Source organism: Centruroides sculpturatus, unplaced genomic scaffold (genome assembly GCF_000671375.1).
Source record: "Centruroides sculpturatus isolate CEXI.00-Female unplaced genomic scaffold, Cexi_2.0 scaffold39, whole genome shotgun sequence".
In the NCBI taxonomy this organism is placed as follows: domain Eukaryota; kingdom Metazoa; phylum Arthropoda; class Arachnida; order Scorpiones; family Buthidae; genus Centruroides; species Centruroides sculpturatus.
In genome coordinates, this window is record NW_019384314.1 from 1,178,413 (window position 1) to 1,197,364 (window position 18,952).

Sequence of the window (18,952 nt, forward strand, 5' to 3'; positions counted from 1 at the left end):
TTTTTTTTTTTTTTTATATAATTTTCAGTGCACTTAACGATTAAAAACAATTGTTGGAACATTATAAAAATTTCACATGAACTTAAAATTACTATTACCTGCAGCTATTGTTTTATAGTATTGAAAAGAAAATTGTTCTGATAAAATAGATTAAATTTTTTCCTTTATACTTATGAAATTTTAACGAGTTTGCATCGTTCTTTTATTAAAATTGTTTTCATTCTTTTCATTTGATCGTTTTTTTTTAAATATTGTTTAAAATTATATAATATGTCTATGAATATTGAAAGAAAAGTACTTAAAGTTAATCAATTATTTAAACAGAAAAGAAAAAAAAAAACATTCGTTGCTGCCAGAAAATACTGACGAGATAGATGTTGATTGTTATCTCGTAGTGTCAACAATATATTTTTTTTAAATTCAATTTCAAATTCAAATTGAATAATTCACGTATTATTAATAAAATATCTTTACTCGCGATGATACAATTAACGTATTATATTTAATAAAATAATTTTAAAGTCAACGCATAAACTATTTCGGTGCGATATTTTCACCGTTTATCTCTAAAGACTTATCGATCGAAGTCCTTTTCAAATATTCTTATCATGAATAGCGTTAATCCATGATATATGGATTTACTATATCTTGAAGAAATTTTTAATAAATTAATCCTTAAATTCTTTGCATAATTATTACATCTTATTGTAGACGAAAGATATTGAAATCTCATTAAGTATAGACTATTTCTTTATTCACGAATAAAAGTAGAAATTAACCTTTATACAAAGAGTGTTTTCATAAATAAAGAAACAATTTTAAAGCTATAATAGCTAAATTCTATTCGTAAATTTTGCCAGTTAACTCGAATCTTTCTAACGAACTAACTAAAACGTTTGCCTGTATTATAAAGACTGCGATCGATTCGATTCGTTAGTGTAGTTGGGTGGAATGAACGTCATACTTCGATGCCATTTCATTAGCTTCTGTGCATAGAAACTTTAGATTTTTGTTTTACATTTTATCCTTAGCTAATTTTATAAACTTTTATAACTTTTAACAATTCAAACCTTCTTCAATAACGTCTTTAAAATGTGTAGAGAATATTCAAACTTTTCTCGTAAGAAGAGAAAAGTCGAAAACGTACGTAATGAATTAAAATCGAATCGATTGGAAAATTGTTTCTTCAAACATTACTTCGACTATTGTTTAGAACAATATCCAATTTATTAGTTCAGAATATCATTACGTTAAATAAGCAAAGTAAATATTCTTCACTCGACTCGTTCGATTTATTCCTTTTGTCTGTAAAAATTCTATTGGAAATATTTAGAACGGAAACTGCTTGATTAATCGAAGAATTTCCTGTATTAATTAAAATATAAATTTGAAAGCAAAAAATGCCATCGAATTCAGCGAAAATTCTCTATTTTTTTTTTAAGGAAAATGTCAGTGATTTTAGAAAATGTATACACCAGAATTCTCCAAATTGTATAGACAAATAATTGTTGTTATCTTCAATTTAAACTTATCGTTAATGTCTATAACTCAGCATTTTTCCAAAAAAAAAAAAAATGTTGTAAAGAAAATTAGCCTACAATTTTTCATTTTCTCGTAACAAATTTCCGTCGTTGCCATAATTAGACTTTGCAAATGTAATCATTAACAATAATGCGTGTTTAAGGATAATGCAGTTAGCATTTCGTGAAAATTACGTATTATTTTATTATAATTAGATTACATTATATAAACTAAATCTATAAAAATATTTTGATGGTTTTCATTACAAAATATTTCCATTAAAAATTTTAAAATAAAATACTTTTAATCTTTGTAATGCATGTTTTTTTTTTTTTTAATTCTTAAACGATTATTAAGTCTGTTACTCGGTAATTCTGTATCCTGGTGTAAGCGGCTTATTCGAGACCGAATTATTGAAATCTTATATAAGTAAATATATTTTCTTCCTACACATTTATGCATTACACAACTTACATTCCCACAACCCACATTAATGCGTAAAAAGTCCTTATCTCTACGAAAGTCCTTATCTCTATAACAATAGAAATAAAAATGAAAACGTTTTTATTTGTTTCTTCGCGTTTTTAACGGGATTATGCTATCTTGTAGAGCTTTTTTTTAGCCGAACTTTCCTTAAATGTCCTTTATTCATATCATCTTTCGATATTTAAATTCGAAGAATTCCTTTCTTAGATGTTTTCCATAAAATACAGCTAAGACATTTTAAAATTAAACCCTTTGATATCGGTCGACAATATAACTAATGATCTTTTCATTCAGACTCGACTGCTTTATGATATAAGAATATGAGTTTGAGAAATTCCAAAGACATCGAGAGAAAGATTTCCTAAGAATAAAAATTAATTAACGGTCGAATAACATCCACTACATGAATGAGAGATTATCATATTTTGCCTGGTCATAACGATTAAAATTATTGGCTAATCGTACTGATATGGCAGGATATTTTATCGAATTAAAAGCAATTTTTTCAGTCCATACATACAAAAAATTATAATTGATAACATAATTTATTGGGCTACAATTTGAAAAAAAAACTGTAGACCTATAAATTCCTAACTGTCTCCCGTTCGACCGTCTTTCTTTAGTCTCAAGAACGGAATTAGATAAATGAAAGACGACATCAGATATGGCAATCTTAGGGGCGGGTGACCCCGATTAACTGTATACAAAGTTCCCATGCAAATCGAAAGTCATATAATTTAAGGTGTTAGATAGATAACAGGCACGACTCTATTGTTAAAGAAAAAGTATGATGTACTGTACAGGAAACAATCACTAGTAATTTCAGGTGGTGAGGATATATTTTAAACAAGAAATCTTTGCTTAAAATTCACGTGTGACAAGAAAAATATGCATTCAGTTTTCAAGAAGACGTTTCGAATTTTAAATAATAAAATGGATAAAATATTTTCTTTTTATTTGCATTCAGCAAATGTGAAATCACCCGTCTCCTCCCCCGAAAGAATAATATAACAACAAATTTCTCTCACGTTTTTCTATAAAAGATCGTATTCGCTCGAAAAAAAATTCACTATCACTCGAGGCATTCCTTTGCTAGATTCTCCCTGTATATAATATAATAGCTACTGCTATTAAATTAATAATTTGGAACGAAACTGTTAGAAAATAACCATTTTTACAATATTTGTTAAGAAAACTGTACAGTCCGTTGATTTTATTCAGTCGTTTGTCAAGTTCTTTTGAAAAACAGTTTTATGGCAACTCTGGGCTTACGTAATGACTCGTATCCTTTTAATGATATTTAAAGATGAATAGAAACCTAAATAAACTACAAAAAAGCCACTAGAATGTAAATTATAAGCTACGTAATATAAGAGTTAAAGGAATTCTTAAGACCTGGTAACGAACCAATGATTTATAAGAAGCGAATGAAAAAAAATTTAGATAATTGAAAATTGAGTTTGACAATTGAACAGTCGACCTTGTGTAACAACGTCGAAATATAATTTTATATTATATAAGCGCCAACGGCTCACCTACCGAGAATCGAATTATAAATCTATTTAGAACCCGACTTAATTACCGATTGCATCCTATCGATTATAAATTAGTGAAGAGCTACTGTCCGTCGCACCTCTTAACGAATTTAATATAGAAGTGACAGGAATAGGCACACAGGCAGTCCTCTCCCGCAGTCTGTTTGTTCGTCCGGGTAATAACCTACACAGACAAACACGACTTGTTTGAAGAGAAAAGATCGCCGTGACTAAATGAATTTGTACGATTTGTTTGTAAAATGCGTATTACCCATCTTATTACATCCTCGTTTAATCCATTAATATGTTAAAATTGTGGCTTCTGATCACCTTCGGCGTCATTTTTTTTTCTTCTTACGATAGGTTGCAGGCAATAACTCAAATTTTACTACATAATTTTCACTCAAGACTTTTTCTATATCTTTTATCGAATTTTTTTTTTCCTAGTTTAATTTCAAATAGCTTAATGATCGACCTAAAACTACACAACGTTAATAATAGAAGAATATCTGAAACATTTATATATTTTTCTCGCATCTGTTCTAATGTTTACGTTTTCGTTGGAATTAGTGGCTTAGCGCAAAGTCGTAATCGGTGAACTTAATGTTGTTAGTTCTATTTTGTACACGTATCGATCCGATGTTTATCCACGTTGTAGAATTATCTCGATTTCCAAATAGGAAAATGCTTAAATTAATAGATTTTCGGGATTTTAACCCGAATATTTTTCGATTTAAAGTTTACCAACGATAACTTTTCGATCTCGATAAAGTCGACCTAAATTTTTATTTTCCGAGAAATTCATTATTGTTAATTTATAAATATTTTATTTCTTACCTATTTAATATTTTATTTTATCGAACTTTTCGTAAATATAGTCAGAAATTTTTCAGATTTTTTTTCCTGAACTGATAAGTCTTACAATAGAGATTAATACGTTTTTTATTAGCGAAGTTGCGGCCGAAGTTTTCATCTGTAAAACGTGAACGTTGAACGTCTATCGCGGCGCTCGACGTTCGACGTTCACGTTTTACAGATGAAAACTTCGGCCGCAACTTCGGTATTATTACATTAAAAACTGTATAAATAGGAACCTGATTAAAATGAAAACGTGACAAAACTGTAAAAGTAATTAGTATCTTGTGATTCCGGATTACACAGATCTTACTGTATTAAGAGTAATTACTAGTTTTTTTCGATTTTTTACATAAATATTCTAAAAAAAAGAAAGAACTATTATACAGGTTAATAATTAGGAATCTTACAATTACGTAAGAAATTTAATTATATATTTTTTATCTATTATTTTGGAAGTTTCCTACAAATGAGTTTCCTAAATTCGGTGTCTAATAACACTTTTTGCATTTCATTTTTTTTTCATTTCGACAAAATATTTTAGATTGAGTATAAAGAAGGAAAATCTTATCAAATTAGCAACGTCGTCCATTGTGTTTAACTTATTACGAGTTTAAGAATCGAGTTATGGAGAATTTACACATTAATAAGAGGAAACATAAGTGAAAAAAGTATGGCACAATTCGACGTACAATAATTAATTTGGTCTTCGAACCACACGTAAGAAATTCGTACACGTTTTGAATGTTTGTGTCTTATAAAGACGAAATAAAAGTTATGTTATTCGATTAAAAATAATTTGAATACAATCGAATATAATATGAAATGAAAGAAGAAGGAAAATTTGGAAAAATTGGGCTTTAAAATGTATTTTTTTAAGCTTTTTTAGGGCGTGTACGGATCAATATTTCTTTACATAAAATGCTTAGTAGATTTCCGAGTTAGAAAAGAAGGTAGAATTTATTATGTAATCAAAAATAGATATTTAATCGCTTTAGTTTCCAGAAATTTTTGATATTAATGTAATTAAACATAAAAAAATACTTAAAACTGAAAAAAAAAACTAAAGAAATGCGTTAATTTTGAAGAAAAAGCTTCAAACTTTATTTTCCATTGTTTCGCCTTTCTGCGAAATTTGACACTGATGAGTCATTGTTTACACAGCTGGATGACTTTGAGAACATCTAGTGTTGGATTTCCCGGGACATTCTCATAGACGTTTCGGGAGGACAAGGGTTTAAAGTAGGGTGAATACTAGCTGGCCGTATATTTTTAAATATTTTTAAAAAATTCAAATTTTTATTGCGATTTCTGATCCCCCGACTTAATTAAACTTATATATAATAAAATCTATTAATTAAAAAAATTAAAAGACTATTGGAGGTCGTTTTTGATATCAGAAAGTAGCTTTAAATAAACTTTAAATAAGCTTTAAACTTTACCGAAGTAAAATCCGTGCACTACAACTTTAGAACAATGAATGAAATTTGTTAAAAAAAATCGCATTAAAAAACAATTAAGCGTTAATCGCGCGTCATTAAAGGTAAATTAAAATCGCGATAATTTTTTTTTTAAAAATTTGGAGACCTAAAAATCACCCAAAAATTGAAGAAAAAAGGTTTTAGGGGCGAATGGACCGAGTTTTATGTAACGCTATGTAGTCTTCCCGAGTTAACTCGGGAGACAAACTAAAGGTGTTTTAATTAATATATTTTGCAAAAAATAATATAGAATTTGTGATGAATGATATTATTAAACAATTGAAGTTTGGTAAGATGATTTTCTATAATAATTTAAACAAAAATTTCCGTGTTTATTTTCTCGAAATTCCCCATTATTTCTGTAATTGATACGACATTCGATCATTTTACATGTTTATTTTTCAATGATTAATACTCATTGTCTTTCAAAATAAGCATAAACACACACAAAACGTTCACCCGTTGTTTTCACATTAAGTTAATTATGTTAAATTATATTTTTGAATATTGTGTTTACTATTTTAATGAGAATAAAAATTCATATTCTTGAATATTTAAGCTTAGTTTATGGAAACGTTCATTTTTCCGAATATTTTAATCAATTATCCATATATCACTTTGAAATACATTATATTTTTTTACGCAATATTTCATCAAGAAATAGAGAATAAATTAAGATATTTTAATTTGAACACGAATTATACAGCAGTATTTTAGATTTACATTTAAAGTTACATGATAAAGTTAAAAACCCAAACGACAATAATAAAAATCTAGTGTTGTTTCTGGTATGTTTTATATAATCTGTAAGTTATTTAAAGTTGCAAATTCGGATTATAAAATTTTCTAATGCATTATAATATAAAATAATAAATCATTTCGAAAGAATCGCTCTCTCTTTTATCAAGTATTAATAGTTAAAACTTAAATGACACAATGACAATATTCTATTTTGACGTAATACGCTGTTACAATGATTAAATACAATTATAATATTAAAATCTTCTGCAAAAACTTATATACATTCTTGAAAACATTTTATCGAAAAACATAAATTCATTAATTAAGAATGATACGGATTTACGAAAGATAACACAGAATATCCGAAGTTTCGTATGATAAAGTAGTCAAACTATCGACCGTCCATATTATGCGTATCGATTTACAGGAAGCTTTTTGTGATAAATCTTGGTATAATGGTCGAACGATTGAAAATCGAGGAGTGATAAATGACACCGGAGGAATTATTTGAAGAAATTGAAAAAGACTGCTTCTAATATTCAAAATACCGAAAATAAATCTTAACGACGAATTTCGTCGCCTCAATTATTCGCAGGGAAAACAACTGTTAACACTAGATTAAACACATTACATCATTTACTCGATCATTTTCTGTTATGATTATAATAATTAATTACTATTACCAGAATAATAATACATCGATAAACATTTCTATCGTGTCAATTCGATAGACATAAGTTACGTTAATTAGCAAAGACAATTATATTTGTCATTAAAACCGAATAAAATTATTATATATTATAAAATAAATATATGCTGTTTTATATAATTAAATAATTTATAAACCGTACTGTACACTCCGATTAAATAGTTATCCTAGTAGAATAATCAACACATAATTAAATAATAATTCTATATAATAAAACAAACAATACCATAAACATACCTGACTTATAGAAAATAAAAGCTAAATTGTAGATTTAAAGTATCATTTAGTTTATGGCATAGGAGGAACAGAAGAAACAAAAAACATCCATTTTCTTGGTGTCATAAATATCTGTTAGAAAGCCGATAAAGCTAGTTTATTTATCTGTCTTATTAAAATAACAAATATCATAATTATTCGTATAGCAATTAATAAAAATATAGAAAGTAAATAAATCTCAGGCAATAAAAAGAAACATTAATCTTCTCCAAAACGTAAATACGTTAATTTATTTTAAACAGTTTCCTATCTTATTCGTATTTTAATAAAAGGAAAATATTACGTCAAGTAGAATTACCATAATAGTTTATTAACGTATATTAAATGATAATACAAGTATAGCATATATCATAACAAGAGATAAGTTAAAGTCTGTTTTGTGTTCTTTCTGGTGATTCTTCTCTTTGTATACGTTCTATATTCTTTTGTAAAATTAAATATTCTAGAAATTTGTATCGAAAATACAGACACTAAAGTATTATTAGACTCTGCGTAATATCTTCAATTTTATGTCCATTAGCTTCAAATTATAAAATATATTAGAAATTTAAAGCTACCGGAACGTTTTCTATTTACTAATTTCAATTTGTTAGAAAAAAAACGAATCTGACGTGTTAAAAGAAAACTGTCTTACGTCAATTGTAAATATGTAGCTTTTTTTTCATTTGAACGGAATTAATTATTTTTAATATTATTATTAATTACACAAATGTTTATCAAATTGCTTCACATTTATTACATCTGAGCATTGAAAGTTATTTCGTACCTAATTTATATTAACTGATGACAGAAAATAAGAATTAAAATACAAAGTTGAAAGACAGCTATATACCGACAGTTGAAACAAAGCAAGAGAAAGTTAATTACCATCCGTATCTCCGGAGTGAGTGCTCTGAAAAGCCCCACTAAGGAATATGAATGCCAGTAGATGAAACATTGTACGTGTGTGAATGAGTTGGCGCGGTTGCGAGGCCAGTTGTATCCTTCAAGAATAGCAGCTCTCATTAAACTATCCCTAACGTGATTGTACAGTACCTATTGCAGCGAAAAACTAAGTGAAGTGGTATTTGGTCTTCCAGAATACCACAATCGCATTGTGGATTGTCTCCAAGGTTACATTTATGCAAGTATTGCTTAAAGTTGCCGTGTCTTGTAAGTAGCTGAGTGAGAGTGTAATTAGGGTAAAAGTGGCAAAGAATCGCAGTAGTGGGGATGAAAGTGTAGGTGAGCCTACCAGTGGTGTCACGGTCCCAGCTGTCTTGCCAGAGAATGAAGATTTGCTTGTTTGACGTGATTGTTGATGTACAAGATAGGAATATAACTGAAAGTACTAGTGACTGAAGACTTTTCAGCTTGTTTGGCAAGACAGTCAGCAGTCTCGTTGCTGAGAACCCCCGCATAACCTGGGACCCATTGGAATTCTATTATAATGTTGTATAAGTGTCTGAGGATATGGTGTATGAGATGCACGCGTTTTAAGCGTCTATCAGACTTCGCAATCCTGTGTAAAGCTACCCTACTGTCAGAATAAATGCGATAGTGTAAGTAGTGTCTTTTGTCCTTCCTACACCTAATGTGAATTAAGCTCATATAAATAGCTAAAGTTTCCGCCTGTGCCTAGACGGAAGCAAGTGTTGTGAAGCTCGCGGCCTAAGTCGGAGTAAACTACAAAAGCGGCATTCACATCGTCACCCATCTTGGAACCGTCAGTGTAAATCCTAAATACGGGATGATCACCTGGATCGTCGTAGTAAACGTCAGGGGCAAGCTGATGGAGGGGTGGTAATCGTAAGTCGGGAAGGTATTTTTGTCGATGCTGAATTTTTTGATATCATCGTTAAAGTCAAACTGAGGGGGAATCTTGCCTACTCTAATCATTTTTTGTCGACATTCGAGTCGCTATAATCTCTCCAGGGTAAGGTGACGAGATTTTCCTACCAAATAATACGTTTAATAGGTTGATATATAGGCATTTATTCGGCAATGTAAATGCATAATTCGACGAAAATGTAAAGCAAGATGATACTTGTTAAAGTCTTTATTACGACTGTGTACACGTGTGCGAACGTATGCACATGCAGAAGTTATTGAATTATTTCAGTTTTCTATGGAGAAAAGTAAATTTTTATGTTGGTGTTGAAGTTGTCCAGAGACTCTTTAAGAAATTTTGTATTCTGAATTAGTTTAACGTCACGTTACTGAAATTAAACGTAAGGCAAGCACATTGTCTTAGATTGTTTATACTCGTATATTTCGCTTTTATTTGTAGAATTTATTTAGTATAAAGCATCGTGTGGAGCAAGTTGACACTTTCTGGGGAATATTGATACAGTAGAATACACAGACTATTTTTAATTGGATTTTCTTGTTTCTTTACAATCATTGTCGGAATTTATTTAAAATAACATTAAAACGTAATGAAATTTTTCAACGAGTGTGAGAACCTTTTGCTGTAGTGAAAGAAGGTTCATTGTCATTAAAACAGACGGAAAATTCGTACAATATTAACAAAATAAAAGAAAAAATAAAGCACTTAAGTAAGAACAAGTTACGGAAAACATCGTGAAATGTTAAACCACAATTTAAATGTCAAATAAAGGAATATATTTGTTACTGTAAAAGCCCGTATATTGGTAAATCCTAGGTTTTACTTGTAAATCTTCGGATTTACCAACATGAGTTGGTAAATGTAAGGATTTTTATAAAGTGAGATGATTTTCCAGGCTTTTACCATTAGAATTTGGTACATGCTAGGTTTTACTAAAGACGATTAGTAAATGTTGGTTTTGGAAATAAAACTATGAGTATTTTAATAATCATTTATTGCAATTATTATAAACAGTCAACTTACTAAGTCCTATTTATTAATAACTAGTGAAACAGTTTAAAAATACTTTTTTAACATAACAAAAAATTAAATTATCTTGTCAAAAATAATATAATAGCTTACGTTGGCTAAGCTAATCAGTAATCACAGTATTTTTTCTAATCATTTGGTATTCATTGTCATTTAATAAAAGTAAAAAAAGGATTTTACTTGTTACAACATGGAGAGCTATCATGGCATTTAGAATTACAAAGTAATCCTGATGACTTGCAAGCGCACTTCTTCGTTAGGCATTTTTTTAAGCAGTTGCACTTCTTGAAACCTTGTCCTCCGGTCAAAGACAATTTTGCGACAACTTCTCGAAGACTCACTTCTTTACCTTTAACAACTTCTTCTATCTTGATAAAGTCTTCAGGGCATGAAGTAAATTGATTTTGTGTATAAAGCTGCTTTAGTACTCCAATTTTGGTACCTAGTTGGTAAAACTCGTTGTCCTTTACATCTACTACAACTGCAATAACGCTTTTCGGGTCGGTTTTAGCTTTGTCAATTTCAGGCACTTTCAGTCTTACATTTTGGCCAATTTTCACATTTGGATATTTATCAACAGACGTGGCTTTCATTTTTTCAGCTTGTTTTTCCAAATTCAATTTTGCGTTGTTTCTTATAGTCACTACAGATTCTATCTTTTTTGGTATTGGCTCTATAGTTACAAGAACTTCCTGAGACTCAATCATGTTTTCTGTCTCTGAATCGGTATCTCTCTGAATCGTTACATTGGAATCATCAATTATTTGCTTCGCCTTCATTTTCTCAGTAATAATCATTTCATCTTCTTGTGTTTTATCGTTGAGAGTGCTATTGTCTATATCCCCTTCTGACTCATTTTCAACAATGCTTTCTTCCTTGTCCTGTTCGATTGCATTTTCGATGTCATTATTTTGTTCCATATTGTCACGCGAATGCAACAACTTCTCTAAATCTTCTTCAGATCTTATAACTCTAATCATATCATTAGGGATTGCTGAAGTTGCAAGGCCCATTTTCATTGGACAACCAAACATTGCTTCATAGGGGGAACATTTGATTCCCTCGTGATATGCTCTATTTTTCATCGCCTGGATGAATCTTAAACCCTCTCAACATATTTTCTATGTCTTGATTAGCACGCTCCACTGATCCTTGACTTTGGATGTCTTGCCTTTCCATGTACGATTTTTACATCCGGCCACATGGAGCCGGATGTAAAACATCCGGACATAAACTCTCAATAACTTGGTTAGAGAATTCTCGACCATTATCGGAATGAAAGATGCTCGGCGCTCCAAAAGTGGTGAAAATATCCAAAAGATGGTATGCAACTTACGGCGCGTTTAGTTTGAAGCGCACGAAGGATCACATATTTGGTAAGACGGTCTTGGTAAACTAAAATAAATTTATAATTTCCATATGGGCTGGTTTGTAGATCTATTAGATCAACCTGACAGCGTGAGTTCATTTCACTGTGAAGTATAGGTCTGACGACAATGCCCTTTTTCAAAGTCTTCTGTTTCTTTTGACATAGCTTCAAGTATGTCATAATAGCCTCAACTGTTACATTTTTATACTTGCGGTTACATTTCTTAAGCATCCGTGTCCTTCCACCGTGGCCAACAGCAACATGCGTTTCTTCGAGAATATTGAATAAGTCTTCGTAACAAATGTAATACCTTATTTCTCCATCCTCTTCCTTCATAGGTGCAATTAGTTTTTCTTCACCGCCTATAGTCAAAATGTCGTAACGCTTTATACGCCTGTAATGAACAGCTTGTTTCTTTTTCATGTTCTTTGCAGCTTTTACTTCCTTCAAGCACTTTGCGTATTTGTCCCTATTAAGATAAAAGTTATCTTTCTTGCTTGCAACGAACTCGTCCATTATTTCATAAAATCTCCGTTTCATACTCATCTTGATTCATAAATAATTTTTAGACAACGAAATCTCAAACAAGATTAGAATTAACGTGCGTGTTCTAACTTGTCAAACGATCGAATGAGGCCAGAGAAGGCGACTACGCGGAACGGTGGGGAAAGCGGAGACTATTTTTTCAACATTTACCGTGTCTCTGAGGTAAAACCTAAGATATACCGAGTAAATGCTGGTAAAAGTTCGAAATTAGCGATGATCGCAGAACATTTCGGACTTTTACCACAAAGATTTGATAAATCTTAGGTTTTACTGGAAGATCTTAGGATTTACCATAGTTCGAGCATTTACAGTAACATATTCATCACTATTCGAAATTCTATTATGGCTTGTAAAGATGTCCTAAATCTGGGGTATGAATTCGATGTTGCTAACCACGTTCGTATTCAGGACATTTAGAAGATTTTTTTTTTAAATTGCATCAGTTGAGTAGTGTAGTGATTGTACGAAAAAGCATCCTACACTTTCCTTGACAAAAGTCTCCTGAATAAATCATTTACAGCAGTTCAACAGGTTATATAACCCTTTTGATAACGTAACGTAGACAGACCTACGTGTAGATTAAAGAAAACTTTTATTTAAAAAAATGAGAGTGAGAGTAGGGCAAAAACTCAATCAATTGATCGACGTCGAAGGAACGATTAAGCATCATTAATCAAAGTTTATTCGCGAGTTCGATCTTCGTAACGAAAACTGATGAAATTTGAATTCTTTGGATAGTTCCTCGGTGACTTTCGCCCGGCAGAATATCATATTTAATAATACTTCGATCTGTTGTTCGTCGTCAGCTGGTCGGTTGCAGATGCTGTCGCTCTTAAGGCAAGCCACAAATTCGATACTTCGAAACTACTGTAATCTCACGGTGTGTAGTTTTACTCGTGTAGAAAATTTCTTTACTAATAACCTAAAGCCAAAATATGTGTTGATACAGAGGATTGAACATTATGTATTAGACACGCTCAGCTGATGATTTTTTCATTTTAATCTCCAGTTACTTTAAAGTAGTAATTACTAATTTTTTTCGAAATTAATATTAATAGGTTCTTTTTTTTGTATCTGCAGATGACGATCGTGTTTCCTTTAACTTTTATTTTATCCTTACTAATATTAAAGTATTTTAAATAAAAAAATTCTTAAAATCAAAGAAAAATCATCGTTGTTTTCTCTTGTGTTTTTTGGTTCTCGAATTACACAGCAAACGCTTTTTTAATTATAATTTTTAGTATATAAATTAATCAGTTATTCGCGAGAGCATTTTTATCGTCATTATTAACAATTACGCTTCTCTCTTCGTTATTCCTCGTAAATACAAAACGGTATTAACTCTAAAATTTATCTTAAAGAAGCATTCTTATTCGTAATAAAACTGGAAATTACTTATCCTACTTTTACTTTATCGTAAATAATTATAAGAATATATTTTTTTTACAGTGATCTTTATTTTATTTTAATGCGAGAATGCTCTTTACCGTTTTACGCTAATTAGATTTTATATATATATATATCATTATTTTAAAGTACCCGAGATACTGTGGATGTTGACCTTTACTAATTACTTTACACGGATATATCGAGAGCTCTCTTACATTAACTTTAACATCTTTGGTTATTGTGACAGCAACTTAACTTATTTTTACTTTCGCCTATTGGACAATTATCTTTCTGGAAATTACTAAGTTTTATGTAATTTAATTTTATCTCGAACAAGAAAGGAGAAAACAAAGATTAAAGGAACGAATGGGAAATCTTCATAATTAAATTATTTTAAGTTAGCAAATAAATTCATAAATCCGAATGTTTTTAACAAACGTAAGCTCTTCCCCTTAATATAGAATCTTGACATATGAGAGACCGAAATAACAAACCGATAGCAAATTTGGTAATTTAGAAACAATGAAAAGTGTCAACGACATCGTAAATTTATATTATAGCTAAATGATTACATTGAGGTTGAGGAGAAATGATGAAATTTAAACGATAACACTCGGTTCCAATTACAAAAACATTTCTTAAATTGACAGTCTGTAAGGAACAAATTAATTAATTATTTAAATATTGTAAATTATACAAAGTTGCGAATATAATTAAATATTTTTCATAAATATCAATTTAAAAAAGATATTGAAGAGAAAGTAAAGTGAAGAATCATTAATAGTTTTGTGTTCGTTAAACGTAACTAACATAACATATATTATGTAAGTTATACATATGTATATATATAAATTTCTATTTGAATGCTGATCTTCGATGATTATTAATTAGGAATCTTATTAATTATCTTAATTAATCTTATTTAATTAGGAATGAATTTAATGAATTCTTTTACTTGAAAGTATTATACATAATGACAGTTTTAAACTTATTAACATCACCGAAGTAATTACCCACCATACACGGACTCACAACAAGAGTGTCAAGGCTACTTACATTTACCTGGTTTTTTTTTCACGGAATTCGCTCAGAAATTGATCTGGATCAATGTTGAATCAATTTAGTGCTGAAAGTCCTTCATAACTGCATATGCAGTAATCTTTATCTTTGAAAAGGATGAATTGAAGCCTTTTACTTGTACTGTACTTGCTTAAATTCTTGCTAGAAACTCTTATGGAGTGACTTTATGGATATTTTTAAATGCTACCTTAGCAATGATGGCGAAGTTAGGAAAATCGTAGAAACAGAAAACAGTTAATAGAATCTGATAAAGATGACGTGTAAGATATGCTGTCCGAAGAAGTGAAAACTAACATAGGAAAGCATCACATCTGAAGAATTAAAGTTACCAAAGTAAAAACCGAAGACATACAGCTACTTCACCAAGTCTTCGACAAATTGAAGAAAAAAAGAAAACAGCTACCGATTACAATGTCATTCACAAGGGTAACAACACCATCAACTTCAGATAATCCACATCTTTCCACACACCCCACTCCTGACACCCAGCCATTGACCCATTTCCTGTAAAAGCATTAACATCAAGATAGCCGACCGATGATCCTTTGACGTCTGAAGGTGATGATTCTTCTAATGTATCGTCGAAAGGATGAAAGTAGATTATCGCTACTGTAGTACACTGTTTATGCACCTACAATCATCTAGTCACACGTTCAGCTAAGTATTGTGCTTGCATATTCAACACCATCATCATCATCATCATCATCGTTCAAAATGTCCAAATAAGAGGGAATGTGAGTACAGTACATATAGGAAGGAGAGATGGGAGAGAGAAAAAGTATTATTAATAAAATTTTTACAGTAACTTTTATGATTATTTATTTATCGTTAACGTATCGTTTATTAAGTAAACTATTTAAAAGTATTTATTAGCCACCCTGTAAATATAAGGCAACTTCATAGAAATATGTTTTTTCTTATTCCTTCTATTTTAAGATTTAAATTCCTTTTATCGAGGAATGAGAAAGAATGAGTTTCTTCGAGAAGCTAGCAAATTAAAAGGATTAGCATTTTATATGAGAAATATTTTTTTATATTATACTTTGTCAATAAAACTAATCTTTACAAATGAAAATAAACTAGAAATATTAGATTCAAACAATTTTTAATATAAATCAAATTCCTTAGACGTGGCTACTTCAACCTCACTTAAATGGCCACGAGTTCTAGTATACTAAATTGACATTTATTCCCGCTTACGTGGTCAACAAAACAGGAAAGTTTCGCACAATAGAATTGTTTAAAGCACTTTGTTGCTATAGTTTCGGAAGAGTTTGCTGACATCTCTCCGATATATGACGTTCTAATAAAATAATTCTTTATTTACTTTCGATAAATTACATTAATCTCTAAAATTCATACATAATCTGATTATAATTTGTTAAAATATAATTGTATAAATCAGAGATGATCGGTCTATGTCACTCGCAACACTTAACGACGAACTTGATGTAAAGTCTGGTTTAATTATTAATACATGTTAGATACTTCTGTATATTTAGTGACTTCCGTTTAACAAATATGTTCTCTGAATTCTCCTGTTAAAATACAGTATTTAATAATATAATATTAGAAAATCAAGTTGGAATTCGTAGACGTTTACGAAAAAAAAAAAAAGGCAATGATTATCGGAAGAAGACCGTCATTAATTCTTAGAATTAATAAAGTTTTCTTATATAATCGACCGTAACTAGGATCGATGGTCGATATTTGAAAATTTCTAAACGAATACGATAATTAACGCGATTAGGGTACCTAAGCACTTATCGCATCCTGCAAGTTTCATAATTATAATTTCTGATCGAAATATTTCGTGGCGGAAGAATCTTAAAGCCTTAAAAGAAAATCGAATTTCCAAGTAACAGATAATATTTTGCCACCATTCGATCCATTTTAATTACGTTTTCAATAAAAGATTTAAATATTTCATTTTTTGTATTAGGTAAATGTAAAAAGAAAATATTTGATGGTTACATTTATTATGTCAATGATTCAATATTTTTACATTCAACTTATTCATTGGTATCTCTGTATTGTTACCGTATTCGAAATACATAGAATTCCCCAACTTGTGCCATTAATATCTTCAAAGATACCTGGCGTAAGTGGAAATTTACGTAAAAATAGCGAATCCCTTTAATTTTTAAGTATTTTCTATACATAGACAGTGACAATCGAAGCATATTATAACAAGATTATCATATTAAATATAGGTACTGTACTGTACTGTACGTACTGTACTGTACATGAATTATTTTAAAGGAATTTAAATCATTATATAGCAACAAATTTGGATGGGATTTTGGCATATTTTAAAGTTCTTTTGACTCGAAAGAGTTTGATCAAATAGAAAAATCACATTGAAAGCATCATCTTACAAAAAAGTTAAAACAAAAAATCCAATGTCTTTTTCAAATTACTTAAACATTTAAGACTATTTGCATTACATTTTCATGCACAACACACATTATTACATGCGATGTATAATAAATAAATTGTTGAAATATTGTGTTAATCAGTATATAGCATTTTAAAATATTTTTTGCTACATTGCTTATACAAACTACCGTATAGACAACACAACATTCTTCATTACTTTGCATTAAAAACTGGATCTGTTGTGATTATGTAACTACATTGATTCTTTCAGATTGGACAGATTGAATGGATTCCTTTATCAAAACATTTTGAAATATTTTCTTCTAATTTAGTCTGAAAATTCTCTATAACATCTAACAATCATTTAATATCTCGCTTCGTTGCCAATTCTGTCTCACTCCGAACTGAATAAGTTTCTCTTAGTCTTCTTCTTAACCTCTAAATCACGAATTGATTTTTTCTAATGTTGCCTAAGTATTCTTCAGAAAAAGCAATATCTAACAGTGATTAACTTCTACAGTGTTTGGAATTATCGATATCCATCCTAAACTTGACTCGATTATCTTTAATAGATGTTCCAGATAAATTCTTTCGGATTCAATTCAATATCACCACTTAATAATTTTACTAACTAATTAAATTTCACAAACTAAATATTCATTTTAATTATTATTAAAAGTAAAACCGCAAAAAGACACTCCACCCACAAGAAGAGAAAGTAGAGCCTGCTGACTTATATAATATGATCAATGATATAAATGTGCATGAAGTAGCCTACGCATTGTGCTAAAAATAAGATCTATATACTTTTGGTATTTTTATCTAGTAAATTATTTCGATATGATTTTATGTGGAATTTCACTAAATCTATGTCTGGTTGGAAATATAACAAATTTTATGCCCCTTATCGAATGTTTAACCTTACAATAATTAAGAGTGTACTTAGTGGAAATATAAAACTGTCATATAATAGCAAGGTAAATATCCACATTCAAAAAATAAGGTATTTAAGTGTTCTTAGGTAATGTATCTAATTCTATAAAACTCCTCAATTGTGGATTCAAACGACTCTATTCTGTTTACAAATTTCTTTTGACTTCGGAAGAATTTGCCATTGGTTTTCTATGGGATTATTTTCTGTGCTATTGGAAGATTAGAAGAGAAAGTCAGATCTGTTGCCGGAATCATTTCTTTATTAATTTCCCCGTATGGTAACTGTTGTTATCGTGTGGAATATTAATTTCTCATCACAAAATGATTGCGTGCAATGGGAAAAGTTTTTTCTCCAAGTCGATATATTGAGATTACTGCTTCATGCTCTCTGTAATTACGTAGTGGCGTCAAACATTGCGAAATGCGAAACAGGTTTCAGACTAGGACATGCAGAACTTAATATGGAGGACGAAGTAATCAGAAATTTCCTCTCAGTCAGAAATTCATATACAGTACTTGTTCTATAGTTATTCTCAAAATGGAAACTTCTTGTCTTTTACTAATTATTTTCCATCCAGTTTTTGTATTGGTCTTTGAGCTTCTTTCTTTTAATCCACTAACTCTGTTTTAAATAAAATTTCTTCTTTGGTTGTTGTGTCTGTACTCCCTCTCCAATTAAAAAGTCCTTCAGTGTTGGCAGAGTGGATACTGGATAGAGACTAGATATATTGTTATCCTAATTAAAATGTTAACATTTTATTATATGATATTATGGCGATAGTTCTTTTTCAAAAC

General features: G+C 30.0%; 3 protein-coding genes across 3 annotated transcripts in view; 1 reads left to right on the forward strand and 2 right to left on the reverse strand.

Annotated features, from left to right (window-relative positions):
- Positions 1-18,952, forward strand: part of LOC111623011 (RYamide receptor-like) — a 90,752-nt gene that overhangs the window by 43,766 nt on the left and 28,034 nt on the right. The window lies entirely within an intron of this gene.
- Positions 10,335-11,578, reverse strand: LOC111623028. The gene has a single exon (XM_023365511.1). The coding sequence runs from the start codon at positions 11,544-11,546 to the stop codon at positions 10,638-10,640; it is 909 nt and encodes a 302-aa protein (XP_023221279.1). The 5' UTR covers positions 11,547-11,578; the 3' UTR covers positions 10,335-10,637.
- On the reverse strand, positions 11,729-12,376 carry LOC111622815 (KRAB-A domain-containing protein 2-like). Its single transcript, XM_023365239.1, has one exon. It carries the CDS (start codon positions 12,374-12,376, stop codon positions 11,729-11,731), a length of 648 nt encoding a protein of 215 aa, XP_023221007.1.